The 14,528-nt window shown below is 43.4% G+C and overlaps 1 protein-coding gene across 4 annotated transcripts in view; it reads left to right on the top strand.

Annotated features, from left to right (window-relative positions):
• The window catches only part of ARHGAP6 (Rho GTPase activating protein 6), a 314,963-nt gene extending 308,635 nt beyond the window's left edge, over positions 1–6,328 (top strand). For all 4 annotated transcript variants that reach the window (XM_042037783.1, XM_042037794.1, XM_042037815.1 and 1 more), the window contains exons 11-13: positions 1,097–1,359; positions 3,387–3,467; positions 4,243–6,328. In XM_042037783.1, coding sequence (XP_041893717.1) covers positions 1,097–1,359; positions 3,387–3,467; positions 4,243–4,949 — 1,051 coding nt within the window. In that variant the 3' untranslated portion in view covers positions 4,950–6,328. The remainder of the gene's footprint in view (positions 1–1,096; positions 1,360–3,386; positions 3,468–4,242) is intronic.
• The last annotated feature ends 8,200 nt before the right edge of the window (positions 6,329–14,528 follow it).

The following is a 14,528-nucleotide window of genomic DNA, read 5'->3' on the forward strand; positions in this document are numbered from 1 at the left end:
TGTTGTTTCACAGTCAATTAGAACAGATATTAATGAGAAGTCACTGAAAGAACTGTTTGACTCAAGTGACGCAAAAGATAAGCTCTACGAAACAAAGGTGCAGAGAAGTGAAAAATGAGTACTAGAAATACAAGTTAGGGAGGAACAACAGGAGAAGAAAGTTTTTTGTTTACAGAGTAGTTCTGCATATTCTTTGTGATATTCAGTGACTCACAGCCTGCACTGTAAACTGTGACAGTTCAAGAAATCTCAGTCAATGTTCCCAGCACATTTCAAAAATGAGTTGTCTCTCTGAGCCTTGTCTGTCCTTTGGTGGGAGTTGCGTTTGCCTTTTCTTGGCAAAATTAAAGGCAGTTCATGTTGGTGGGGGTGTGAAGGTGAAAGGGTAAAAGAAGTTGTAAAAGGTATCAGCAGAACCAGTTGTTTGTTGCCCCAGTCATAAGTACAGTAAATACATGTGTTTGTCCCCTGTAAGAATATTTACCTTCTTATGTCTCTAGAAGAGGATCATTCTCATAATGTGAAAGGCAAGCCGAGTGCTTCATTTCTCTATGTAAAACTTCAGAATACAGAAATTTGTTTTAGCATACTGCTTAGCATCAAACTAATCTTCCCTATCATGCCTTCAGCTTTATTGTTGCCGCAAGCTAAATTGTCAAGGTAACATAAGGAATTGATTCACTGCTTAGTTTCTGTGGTTTACTGTATGGTTCTGTGGGTTTTTTCTTGTTTTCTTTCTTGACAGCAACATCTTTTGATTTTGAGTGGCCTCTGCTGGCCACTTCATGGCAAAAGTTTTGCTTATGTAAAATCCACCTCAGTAACTGTTCCTGAAGTGTTTTCATTTCAGCAGCTGTGACCATTCTTCCATATTTGATTTTATGTGTATGATCATAGAATCACAGGAATGGTTGGGTTGGAAGAGACCTTAAAAGTAATCTAGTTCCAAACTCCCCTGCCATGGGCACGAACACCTTTCACTAGACCAGGTTGTTCAGAGCCCCATCCAACCTGGCCTTGATGTCAAACTGCACCTGTAACTGTGCCCATGTAGCATTTTTTTATTAACAGTAGTTTGTTTATCAAAATTTCTCAGGAGCCCTGAGATGCTGCGGTCAGAAGGTTCCTACTCCACAGGAGAAAGACATTCTTCCACAGACTCCAACAAAGCTTCCAGTGGTGATGTCTCCCCTTACGACAACAACTCCCCAGTGCTGTCTGAGCGCTCGCTGGTGGCAATGCAAGAAGAAGTTGCCCGCAGCCCAGATAAGCTGTACAAGGTACCTGAGCAGCACACACTGGTTGGACACTTGCAAACTAAGCCAAAGGAGAATTCTTCTGCATCACAGGCTGGAAAAGGTATAGTGCATCCTGCTTGTGCTCCTCCTCCTCAGTGACTGATGGAGATTCCTGAAATAATTGAAAACTGCCGGATTTGTATTATCAGCTACTAGGATTTGAGGAGCAATAGTGTAAATAACCTTATAAAAAAATGACAGACCAATATCCTTTTTTTTGTATTGAGCCCAAAGGATCTGTGCTCAGCCCTCCTCATTAGCTCTACCAGCTGTCAGGGATGCTCTTGCTATGGCACTTCTCAAAACTTGGAGATATTATTTAGGAAAACAGAACTATGTATGTCCAGTTTTTCAGCCTCTCTGTGACAGCATGGCAAAGTCTAGTCCTAATTCATGGGTCTGTAATACCTGCAGGTTTATGGTCCAGGCTTTGGAAAAAGCTGGGATTTTCAGATTTCAGGCCACAAACTTTATCCAGTTGTAAAGAATGATGTCAACACCCTCTCACTGGAAAACATAGCTGAGCTGCACAGCTTTACATCTGCAACCAGTTACACACTGAGCAATACTAGTGCAGAGATCCTTAATTCACCTAGCTACCTGGGGAGTGCATACCTGAGTGATTTCTTTGGTAAAGAACTATAGTTTAAACTAATAGCTCACCAGCACTTCAAGATGCTTTTCCTGTTAAAAATATATATATAAAAAAATTGTCATCCATGAAATTCATACTTAGTGAGCCAAACTTTAAGAACTTTCAATGCCTTGGGATGCACATAACTGTTGGTATTTTTAAAACCATTTAATTTCAGATGTACTGCCTAGGCACTTAATTCCCTTTGGAATTAATGGGATCTAGACTAATATCTCAATTATATGCTTAGTAAATGCCAGTTGGAATTTATCTTCTGTATTCAATATCTAAATCTCTGAAAACATTTAAGAATTTGGTCAGATTTCTGTTAACTTATGAACAGGAAATTACATGAAGTTTTATCCTATTAACCATCTTTTGGACTTTAATATGCGTCACAAAGATACTGGACCATGAAAAATTAGGAAATTCCTCTGCTGACTAGGGGAATCAGAAAAAGGCATGAAACTGTTTATAATCCAGCATTTCATTTAATCTTTGTTCTGTGGCTGCACTTCTGGGTAAAACCAGCAGCATCCTTGGGTTGATAGAGCATGCTTTACAGTGACTCCTGGGGCTGGGGCTGCCTGAGGGAGCTTTGACAGAAACTACCTTTTGTGGACCAAATCCTCCTGGTTTTGTGCAAATTCTCTGACTTCAGTAAGGCAGAGGACTTAAGGACTCAGCAAACTCAGGCACCCTGCCCATAACAGAGCTCTCTGAATCCATTGTGGGATCTGATCTTGAAACTTGTAGCTGTGAACAAATACATAGAATCATAGAATGTCAAGGGGTTGGAATGGACCCTAAAGATCATCAGTCCCAACCCCCCTGCCATTGGCAGGGACACCTCCCATTAGATCAGATTGCTCAAGGCCTTATCCAACCTGGCCTTGAACACTGCCAGGGCTGGGGCATCTACAGCCTCCTTGGGCAACCTGTTCCAGTGCCTCAGCACCCTTACAGTAAAAAATTTCTTCATAATATCTAATCTGAATTTTCCCTCTTTTAATTTTCACCCATTATTCATTGTACTATGACTACAGTTCCTGATAAAGAGTCCCTTGTTGACTTCCCTATCAGCCTCCTTCAGATTCTGGAAGGCTGTTGTGAGGTCTCCACACAACTTTCTCTTCTCCAGGCTGAACAGCCCCAATCTTCTCAGCCTGTATTTGTAGACAAGGTGCTCTGGTCCTCTTACCAGGTTCATAGCTCTCCTCTGGGTTTTGTCCAGCATTTCCATGTCCTTAGGTTGGGGTCACCAGAACTGTACATAGTACACCAGGTGGGGCTCACATGTGAGATGCTCATGTTAGGTGCACGCTGAAGGTGCTAGTGGATGTTAATGACTCTGGTACTTTACATAAGGTTTTACCTTTCTATTTGTGTATTTCTAAATAATATCTTTAAGAGGATCAATTCGTCATCTTTTCCCTGCTCTTACTGCTATTTAGATGTTTCTGAAGATCATTTTGATATCTGGGGCACTTGGCATTCAACGCTGAAAAGTGGCTGCAAAGATCCAGCAATCACAGGTCAGTAATTTCTCAATTTTAAAGCCCAAATCTAGCAAAGACAGAAGCAATTTCTTGTTTTTAAGAAATCACAGTGAAATCGGTAGGAGAATTCACATTGTCCAGAGTTGGACTTTTAAAAGATGACTCTTAAGTAGAATACAGAGGAGCACACCGTATTCAGTGGAATACAGAGAGCAGCAACATTTCAAACTACAAATGTAATTTAAAAAGTAATTTTAAATTTGCTTCAAGGAAAGTTTTAAATTCTTCTAAAATTCATAGAATCATAGAACCATAGAGTGATAAGGGTTGGAAGAGACCTTAAAGATCATCTAGTCCTAACCCCCCTCCCTTGGGCAGGGACACATCCCGCTAAACTGGGTTGCTCAAGGCCTTATTCAACCTGACCTTGAACACTACCAGGGTCAAGGCATCCCCAGCCTCCATGAGCAACCTGTTCCAGTGTTTAACCACCTTCACAGTAAAAATTTCTTCCCCATATCTAACCTAAATTTCCACTTTCGATTTGCACCCATTACTCATTGTCCTATCACTATGGTTCCTGATGAAGAGTCTCTCTCTGGCTTTCCTGTCAGCTCCCTTCAGATACTGAAAGGTGCTATGAGGTCTCCATGCAATCTCCTCTTCTCCAGGCTGAACAGCCCCAACTTTCTCAGCCTGTCTCAGCCCCCATCCCTCTTCTACAGTGGGATACAAAGGAAAAGCAGTAGCTTGTTAAATGCCACATGACTGGTTCTGCAGACTCATGTTGTGTTCCTGACTCTACCCCTAGGTTCTTACGGGAACATTTATGAAAGCAGCTTGCTGCGCCCCGGACAGTGCTCTCTTTCCCAGGGGAACCTCACCATGTATTCCCCTCGGTGGCAGGGCAGCTCCTCGGAACTGGACAGTGGCAGGCAGGTCATGCGGAGGAGCCAGACAACAGCTGCCATTCCCGAGTGTCAGCTCCAGCCCGTGGCGTCTCGGGTGTGCAGTAACCCGCACATGGAAGTTGGCAGCAGGAGTTCAGACCTGTCCCACTCCAGGTTGGAGCAGCACTTGACTTTAAGCAGTGTGGAGGACCTCAGTGAGCACGACTCAAATGCGGGTTGTTTGCAAAGTACAGCCAAGCCCTCCTACAGGAAAGAGCGGCCACCACCCCCTTACCCAGGCCCAGCAAAAACAAGCTCTGCGTTGCCACAGCGGTCGAGTGTTTCTTCAACGTTGCACTCTTTGAGGAGACTTCAACACCCAGAAAAAAGTTTGGGGCTGAGAGCAGCTGGAGGGCCACCAGCCAGAGCCCCTGACCAGGCCACCTCCAGGCAGGAGCAGCCGGCCCTGCACACGCAAGCAGGTCACAACTATTCCACGGCACCTCATAGCCAGAACAGTAAAAGTGTTTCAGAGGCGGACTGGAGCGAGTGGCAAAGGGAGAGGTGGCAGATTTGGGAGCTGTTGTCAGCCGATAACCCTGATGCCCTCCCAGAAACCCTTGTATGATCTGACTCTGTGGAGCTGCCACTCATACCCATGCCTCCGTCTCATAGGAAAATGGTGACATTGGAAAACAGGGAGGGCTTGTTTGTTTTATACCAACTGAATTGCATATACTTTTTTAAAACTTTGTTCACTTTAATTTCTTAACAGCACTGTCAAGCAGTTAATTTACAAATATGGTATGTTCCTGTTTTTCAGCAAACTTTTGAGAAAAAAGGTGAAAACTTCAGTGTAATAACTCTGTATGCATATGCTGTGTATAAGATAAAACTGTTGCTTTGATGTTGCTAAAAAATGTATTTATATATCTGCAGTTTTGATGATTGTATATTCTGTAATGAGTATTGTATGATAATCATGTTATGTTTTCATATACAGATGTCAATCAATCATGACTGCTTTTTTAAAAAATCACTGCACTTACATTACCGTGATATGCATTGGAATTCTATAGAAAGTGCACAAGCTGGTTTCTGTGCTTATATATATAAAAAAAAAAGCTGTTAAAAGGGAAGGTTGTACTTCTTTTCACTGCCTGTTGAAAAACACTAAAGAGTGGAACATGAAAAGCCATATATTTTATAAGGGTAGTAGTGAGCTTAGAGGGGAAAATACAAAATATTTTTTTCTTACACATATGTTTGCAAAAACTTTAAAATTTGATACCAGATTGTAAAAGTATTTTTTTAGATTCAGGTAGGAAGCAGCTCAGAGAATCAACTAAGAACAACGTTGTGCCTAAACCAACCAAATATGTAGTGCAAGTCTGCCCTCCCATTCTAAAGGAAAACCAATGTTATATATGCAGGATATAATATATATATTTATAAATGTATGATTTTATGTATTGCTTTAAAACAATAAACTGGAATCCAAATTTTAGAAAACCAAACCTAATAAATTGGGATGCGTAACACTGAGAAAGAATATGGCTTTTCCTTTGAAATAACAAAGCTCCAGCATTAAGAAAGATAAGAGAAAGGAAAAAACTGCAGACGGACACATGAAAGGGAGTCAAGCAGAGCTTCAGAAAAGAACATGACATTTAGAAAAGCTCACAACTTCGTTTCTATAAATATTGTGCCAAAGTCTGGGTCAGTCACACTTCCTCAGTAGCTGTATGTTGTGTTGTGTTCAATGTTGCTGTTTTATACATTTTTTTCAATTGCAGAGCCGTTTGTGGGCAGCGGGTGGCAATGTACTGCAGCGTTCCAGAGAAATTCCTTCGTAGCGCTCTATAAGGAAAAGTGTATCATATCAGAAGAATTTTATAAAACATATTAGTCTTAATTTTAATGAAGTTGAAGACTTATTCAGTGATGTTGTCTTTAAGTTCTATCTTGTGCCATAATGATGGAATAAAAAGATAAGTAAAACAACGAGCATATTTTTTGCTCCTTTTTTTTTTGAAGTAAGGTTTACGGGATATTGATGTGGTTTTTTTACATTCTTGAGTGTCTCTGTCAAAAACATCTAAAAGGCATAGGAGCTTAAGGATCACCTTCAAATGCAAGTTAAATATACAAGATTCAAGGTTTTACTTTAGTTTGAGGCTTAAAATCCATCATATATATAAGGAGTTCTTCCCCTCATATCTCCATTTCTCATCGTATCTCCATTTTCCAAGTAAAGTTATTAGATAAAAGCACCAAGCCAAGTAGAAAGGGGCAGGATTTGGCCTTTGACTGTTTAGCTCTTTTTATGCACAATAAATATCATTCTCTTCTGGTAGTTGCAAGGCTTTTCTAAATACTATCATGATATGAGACTCGATAGGAAAAGGTTAGTGTGTGTCCCTTGTTGCAGTAGCTCTGTGTCTATTTATTCCCAAAAAACTGGCAGTCCACCCCAAATTAAAATGATTGTGGAATGTAAGGAAAGACAAAAATGAGCTCTTATAAACAATCTTCCCTGTCTGATCTTGTCTCAGTATTATGCTAGGCTTGATAGAGGTTTGCTACAGGGGATTAGCTCCCAAGTAGTCCTCAAAACCAGTCATAGTGTAAATCTTGCTGCAGAAGATACTATATTCACTAGATGTCCATCTCCTGTATTTTAAACCCCTTTCTAAATATAGGAGCACCTGCACCTTTTTAGTGAAAGATGTCTGAGGATTACTCAGCCTCATGAAGAGATTGCCTTTTGCCACTCCCTCTCCCTGTATGTATTTATATATATCTGTGCGTGACCATCTCCATAGAGTTTATGCAACAAAAGATGAAAACAAAAGACAAGACAAAAGACAAGACCACTGCTGGAGGACAGCCTTGCGTGCACACATTTCAATAGATTGTTGTGTGGAAGAAAAGAGATACATAATAAATTCCAATAAATTAATACTTGGCAAGATTACATTATTTCTGTCATTTTCATTTTAACAGGGCAAAGCAGAATTATCCCGAGCAGGTTAAGAATGTAATTTTTAGTTGTACGTCTTTCCAGGCTGAAATCGGTGACATAATTTTTTTGTCTTTTTTTTTTTTTTTTAACATTTCACAAGAAAGGTAGCCCTGAAAGCTTGTTTCTAGTTTTATGTTGGGTGATAGATCTGTGTGGGATATCCCATTTTAGATCTCTGCAATGGTTTTCTTCTTATGATACACATGCTCTTGTATAGCCATAAAACTCATTTTACAGGGAAAGTCCCTAGTGTGAGCGTATCAAAGCTTTTTCTCTGTTTCCCTTGGGAGGAGGATTCCTATCTCAGCAATGGGGTCACGGGCCTGTGTTTTGATGAAGAGTGTGATAGAGAAGGCCTCCTCTGGAGGCCTTGAGGCCTCTGGGCAAACTCAATTTCCCTCCTATCACTTCTTATCGCACCACACTGGTTCATACCTAGGATTGTAAATAAGCCACTTTCCCCTCCTGGGCTGAATTACCTCTCTCAGGAGGTGTCTCCCAGTTGGGAGGAAGGGTGTGCTGCACTCACAGGTGAGCCCAGGAGAGATGGGATGTGGGTGCTCCAAGGACAGGCTGCCTGTGAGTTGCCCATGGGGCAGGTATTGCACTTCTGCTGCAGAAACAAAAAAATGCAAGGATTCAGTACATCTCTAGGTACAAGTCAGATGTGGTGAGGAACCTGTCAGCCAAGGGAGAAAGAAAACACAGACTTTAAAATACTACTTCAAAGATTACTGTTGCTGCCATGTTTTGAAACAAGATGTGGTTGCAATGTTGAGTTGTGCATTCTAAGACCATGCTCCTCTTCTGAAGGGTCTGTTGCACCTTGTCCCTCTTCCTCAGCTTCCTCTCCCATCCCTTAGACCAGCTCATGCAGTGGGTGGGAGGAATTCCAGGGCTTTTTGATTTGGCTGAAACTTGTCCTGAGCAAGGAACACACAAAATTCAGGTGGCTTAGTGGCTCTCACAAGTGGTGGGCACAGGGGAGGAGGAGGGATAGGGTCAGAGATGGGGAGAGGAGGAGGGTGGGACTGGCTCCTCCTCTGTCAGGCGCTCCAGTGAGCCCTGTGAGGTGCTTGAGCAACCTCAGGGCCTGCTGCTTCAACCTGCAGGCACAAGCCCAGCCAAGCACTGGAGAGTGGCTCTGAGCTACAAACCTGAGCCAGTCCAGCTGCTGCCTTGGGTACATGAAATCTCAAGCACTCTGCTGTCTACATTGTGAGCCCAGGCTGCCACCGTGGCATAGATTAATGCCACTCAGAACTTCTCTGCTGTTGAAATTATGGGTCAGTGGACTGGAATTTGTGTCTGTATGGGAAGGGGAGGGAGGTGTTTTCTGGTTTTTTACTGGTTTTGTTGTTTCACAGGCATCGGTTGAAGTCAGAAATCTCAATTCCAGCCTTTCTGGAGCATCAATTTGCCTTGCATTGCTGTCTGGCAGATGATCAGGGACTTCTTTCTCCTCTGGGAAACACAGGATGTCTGAGCTTCACCTTGCTCCTTCTCTGTCTCTCTCTTTCCCTCCCTTCTTTTTGCATTAATTAAAAAAAAAGAAAATAGCGGCTCCATTGTGCAATACTTAACTTCACAGAGCTGCAAAGCAGTGGAAATGGTTCTCAGTTGAATTAAAGAGTATTTTGACATCAGTAAGTCCTTTTACATCATCACTGGGAACTGCAAAGCACTGCTGTGCTACAGTTGCTATAGGGGAAAGTATCTGCAGCCAGACAGTGCTGCAGAGACCACAGAGCTATTCCAGGCATGCATAAAATGCACTGTCTCTGAGAATAGCATTAATTTGATTTTTTTTCTGAAGTGCAAAGCACCCCAAAAGGTGGTATCTCCATCTGGAAAAGTTACTCACAGGCTCCCTTTTTATTCAGTGGAAAGAGATGGGTATTTCTGTGCCACCTTGATACAGCCTACATGTGTCTTTGAAGGACAGTCTCTTTTGAGGGCTGGTCACTGGAAGGGCCTATTTTTTCTTTCCCCTGCTGTATAAAGGGAGCCTAAATAAGTTGCCCAAATATGGTAGCCCTCCAAGTTTGGTGGAATGAATCCCACTCTGAGGGTCTAGTAAAACAGAAAATGGATGGTGAATGATCGACACAGGTTTTTAGCTCCTAGGAAAAGCAAAGCTTTTCCAGGGGCCTCAACATTGTTGTGTGGTTCCCTGGGTTCCTAGGTGAACCTGGGACTAGTGGGGCTGGCAGAGTCAGTGGTGCTCCTGGGGGCCTGGGGAGATAGCACAGTCAGCTCTGTGAGAAATCCAGGCTTTTTGCAAAGTGAGGGAGAGACACTGTCTGGAATTTCACTTTTTTTGTTGTTGTTTGACTGGTTGGTTTAAGTTGGATTTCTTTGTTCACTAAAAGCTCTGTTTCCAGGTGATGTGAAAGTGTTCATGAACAGGACTGTGATTTAATTTTTTCAGTGACTTAAAAAATGAATATAGGATTTATGAAAGCAATCTAATTTGGGCATTTTATATATATAGCAGGGAGGGGGCTCGTATTGATTCCCAAGTGGCACTGGCAAATGGAAACAGGCAGATAAAATCTTCCTTTTGAAAGATAGGTGTTAATCCTCTTTCTTCTTCTTCTGAGAAAGTAAATGTCTTTGCCACTGGAATGAGAAGAAAAGAGGATCGACTTCTCTCTTAAATTGCAGTTGGGAGGGGTGAAAGTGTGTGCAGGTGAGAGCAGTATCTCCAGCTGGGTGGTTGTCACAGTCTCTGTCTGAGGACTTTGGCCCCAGTCTCTGGACACTCTTCTAATGATTATTCAGACTTTTAAATAAAAGAGAATAACTTTTAAGTGTCTCTTTTGAACAAAGGGGACATGAATAGACATTTCAATCACCATTTCCTTTTGCTGGTTTCTCTCTGTTCCATTTCCCTTTGTCTACTTCCAACCATAGCTATGGGCATTAATTTAAAAAAAAAAAAATTAAAACAAGCCTGGGGGAAAAAAAATCATCTGCCTCTGGTGTGCAAAAAAAAAAAAAAATCCAATATGGGAAAAAGATCACAAAATATCTTGCCCCATCCTACCAAACAACGAGCAGCCCCTTTCTCTTTCTTGTGCAGGTGCTGGGGGCACTGGACGCTGCTCTCCAGGAGGGATTGAGTCTGGGCAGCAGATGAGCGTTCAGCCATGGGGCCTTGTGCCCTCACAAGAATGAGGAGAGAAGGGGGAGCACAGATGTGCCCAGGGCCACGCAGGCACTGGGCAAGGTACTGACCCCAGCCCGGCTCTCTATGCTCAGCAGACGAGGTGCTCTTTGCAGTCAGGGTCATCCCCAGCTCTGGCCAGATGGAACTCTGCCAAGCTGAACCACCTCTGCCCAGACCAGCCAGGTTACGGACACAGAAACCCCAGCTTCCAACTGGGAATCATTGATAGATGGCTCCCTGCTCCAGTGTTTTGCCTCCCTGGTTAGGAAGGAAGATTTAATAGCATCATCTTAATAGAAATCCAAATTTTTTCTGCTTTGAGAAAGGAGCACTGACCAACCAAGGCATCCTTTAGAGTATAGAAACTCTTAAATCATTATGAGAAAAGACCACCTGAACCATGATTACTATCTTCACAGAGGTGAATTAGAGACACCATTCAAAAATAAAGGAGAGAATGAAAAAAGAAAGAGAGAGAGTGAAAGAAAGAGAGAGAAAGAAGGAGAGAGAGAAAGGAGAGAAAGAGAGAAGGAGAGAGAGAAAGAGAAGGAGAGAAGGAAAGGAAAAGAAAAAAGAAAAGAGAAAAGAAAAGAAAAAAAAGAAAAGAAAAGAAAAGAAAAGAAAAGAAAAGAAAAGAAAAGAAAAGAGAAAAGAGAAAAGAAAAGAGAAAAGAAGGAAAGAAAAAGAAAGGAAGAAAGAAGGAAAGAAAGAAAGAGGATCAGACTGAAAAGCACTTTATCATGCAGAAAATAACAAATTCACGTGATAACCTGCCAAGCAGGGTTACTGAAGTAAAAACACACCATTCACTCGAGGACAAGAATCATATGATCACTTTGGGGAGATGGAGTATTGAATATGGAAGCAGCATCTGGCTTTTCTCCCAAAAAAAAGGTTTAAAAGGGTGAAATGCTGAACAAACTCTTCCTTTCACCCACAGGCTATTTCTGTAGCTCCCAGCAGCAGCTAAAGGTTGCCAGCTGCACTTTTGCCCAGGGTGGTATTGACATTGTGTAGTTGTGGCCTTATGCCTGATGCAGGGAGAGCTGGAGCCCTGAAAGACCTCAGAGTTGCAAGAAGGCTCTTCTGAAATATTCCTTAAAAACCCACAAAAAGCCCTGGTTCCAGTATTATGAGCCACTTCTCAGTCTGTGAAAAAAGGAGTAAAATTGAAAGAAAAAAGAGAGCTCTGGAGTAGCAGCTTCATCCCACTGGGGCTGTTGTTTTGGAGGAACCTATTGCTAACTCTGACAGTGGCAAGCAAGTGGTAGGACCTGGGGAGCTGGGAGGCTCCTCTGTCAAAGGAACAAAAAAGCTAATTAAAAATATAAAGAAAGAAGGAGACAGAGAATGTTTGCAATGCAAAGTGAATGCTGTTTTCCCATGTCTGCCACTGACAGACAAGTGTAGTGGTTTGGTCCAAAATACTCACTACTGTTTACCTTCTGTGAGATAAGAATTAGGAGAAAAGCAAAGCAGGCACCAAACTTGAAAGAATGTAAAGAAGTTTATGAATAGACCTAAAATACGGAAAAAGAAAAGAAGAAAAAAAAATAAACCATACCACACCTTCAGAACACTTCTCCTCCCCCCACCTTTCCTCCCTTCTCCCACTGGCAATGTAAAAAGACAACCCTTGAGATGTTCAGTCTGTTTACCACTTCCATAATAGCCTTGTTCAGTTCATTTAGGAAGAGGAGTCTCTCTTGCTCATGCTATGGAGACATTATCACAACAAGACAGCCGCCCGGGTTGGTTCTCTGCTCGCATCATGTGAGAGTCCCTTCCCACAACTTGCAGCTGTTCCCACAACTGCTTTCGAGGGTCCAATCTTGAGCTACTGGGGTACAATTTTAAGGTTGAGCCGTTCAGAAACAAAAGTTCTTTTCACCCATCTCTGGGAGCATTTAATCTCTAAGAATAGAGGCCCTCCCCCTTCCCTGGGAGAAAAAGGGTCCTCATCATCTTTATCTCTAGAACTATCTCTGGGAGCATCTCTAGGATCTGAGGTCTTTTCCTTTTCCATTTGGAGCAAAAGACCTCATCGCTTCCATCTCTCCCTGTTCAAACTTCTCATGAAATTACAGCTGCATCAGCATCTGCCTATCTCAGCGCAGGTGCTTTTGCTCACAAGTACAAGTTGAATGCTCCACCCCCATGCCTCCATGAAATTACAACGGGTACTCTGATACATCATAGCTTTACAACTGAATTTCAGCTTTAAGCGTCTCCTCTTTCTCCTCCCTCAGGTTTTCAGCTCTTCACAGCACTAAAAGGGTTAATCTCACCCAGGCCTTACAGCTGGAATTTTGGTTATCACTGTTGGTCACATGATCTTTGCCGGGCAGGAGGGCAGCTTCAGCTGAATCTTGGCCACACTGGAGAGGGGGAGCTGGGCTGCTCCGGCTGCCCTCAGCAGAGCTGGGGGGGGGGGGGGGCCGGGTTCCACAGTTGGAACCGGGCCCATTGGCTCCAGGATGGCCGTGGCCCGGCCCAGCCTGGTCCAAGCAGGGCCTGGCCCAGGCCTGCCAGCCCCCGTACGGGCCCTGCAGCTACATGTCCCAGCGCCGGAAACGAGACAGAGCTCTGCCCGGTGTTTGTCTATTATTAAGTGTGGATCACAGAGGCGGTCAAATTTTTAAGTGGCTTAAAAAATTGTCCATATTCAAACTGGCCAGCTGATAGGTTCTGTCAGGTCACAGAGGAAGCTGTAAGCACCCCTTTGCAAGAACATCACTTCTGGGACTATGCTTGCTAACCCATGACAACAAGTTTCCGAATCTTTAAGTTTTCCCATCCTTGAAGAGTCAAGATTTGTCATTGGAAACATTCGGAATTGGTGTGATGGAGTAGAATAAGGTCTCCAGAGAACCCAGCAGGTGTGATGAGGCCCTGCCATCTTGTGTGTCTTGTCCTCTGTGCCACTGTAACTAATTCTGTCTGATCCTGGTGCCAGTGAGATGATGAGTGTGAGAATATGTGTGAGTTTTGAGCTTTGCTGCAATGGCATTGCTACACAAATGCTGGGACAGTCATACTGCCTTTTGTTCTGCTTTTCTTCTGCTTTTAGGGCTCCTTTGTTCTGGCTTGTGCACTAGGCAAGACTGAAGAACGATCTTCAATATGTCCCTCCTGTCATCTGGTGATTTGAACAATACTGGGATATACCAGGCATATGTAAATTCAGAGTATCTATCATCTCTTTCTCCCATTCCGCTGGCTAGTGAGAGGGACCAAGGGCAGTGCATCATTGGACCACACACAACTTTCAGGTCCTGCCTTCCTCCATTTTCTTTTATCCCTCCAGCTGGGAAGGGGATGCTCAGCCTGGATCATGCAGTGCCAGGGCCCATGCTGCACACTGTGTCTGCCCAGGGAGTTCTGGAGCATGGAGTGTCCCTGGGGCTGCAGGGCTCTGCTGTTGGTAAAGGTTGTGTTAGAGCTGCAGTGGCTGGCCTAAGGACTACACCTGTCAGGGCTGGTGTTTGTGTCTGCATGGGGCTTGGAGGTCAGGGCAGCAGAAATCTGTACTATGCAGAGCCAGGCTGCTGGACTGAATTTGGTGGGGTGGGGAGTCTCCCACAACCCATGACAGTGTGCGTGTCTCTCCCACAACCCATGACAGCTGAGGTTAGCTGAGAAGCTGGTGCCTTTCCCCAAGGACAGGGAAGAACACCTGAAAATAGTGCTGCCCAGTACTTGGGATCTGTGTGGAAGATTCCGTGCCCTGGGACCCTTGGACAGTTGCTCAGCACTGAAGATTAAATTGCCTGAGCTGTTTTGGCTTGTGTTGCACTGAGACTCCAATGCCCCAAGGGTTGGAGCATATGGGTATGGCCAATGGTGTTTTAAGGCACAGGGAGCTTGGAAGAGCTTCATGTGCCCTGTGCCAACACCATATTTTGTGCTGGGAGTAAATAGAAAGCCTCATACTCTGGGGCAGCCCTTTGGACACCTTCAGATTCACCTTCAGATTCACCTTCAGATACCAAAGGAGATTTTTCCCTGAG

The sequence above is a fragment of the Corvus kubaryi genome, unplaced genomic scaffold (genome assembly GCF_017639235.1).
Source record: "Corvus kubaryi isolate FWS band 111438036 unplaced genomic scaffold, C.kubaryi_AGA036_p1.0 133, whole genome shotgun sequence".
Taxonomy (NCBI): Eukaryota; Metazoa; Chordata; class Aves; order Passeriformes; family Corvidae; genus Corvus; species Corvus kubaryi.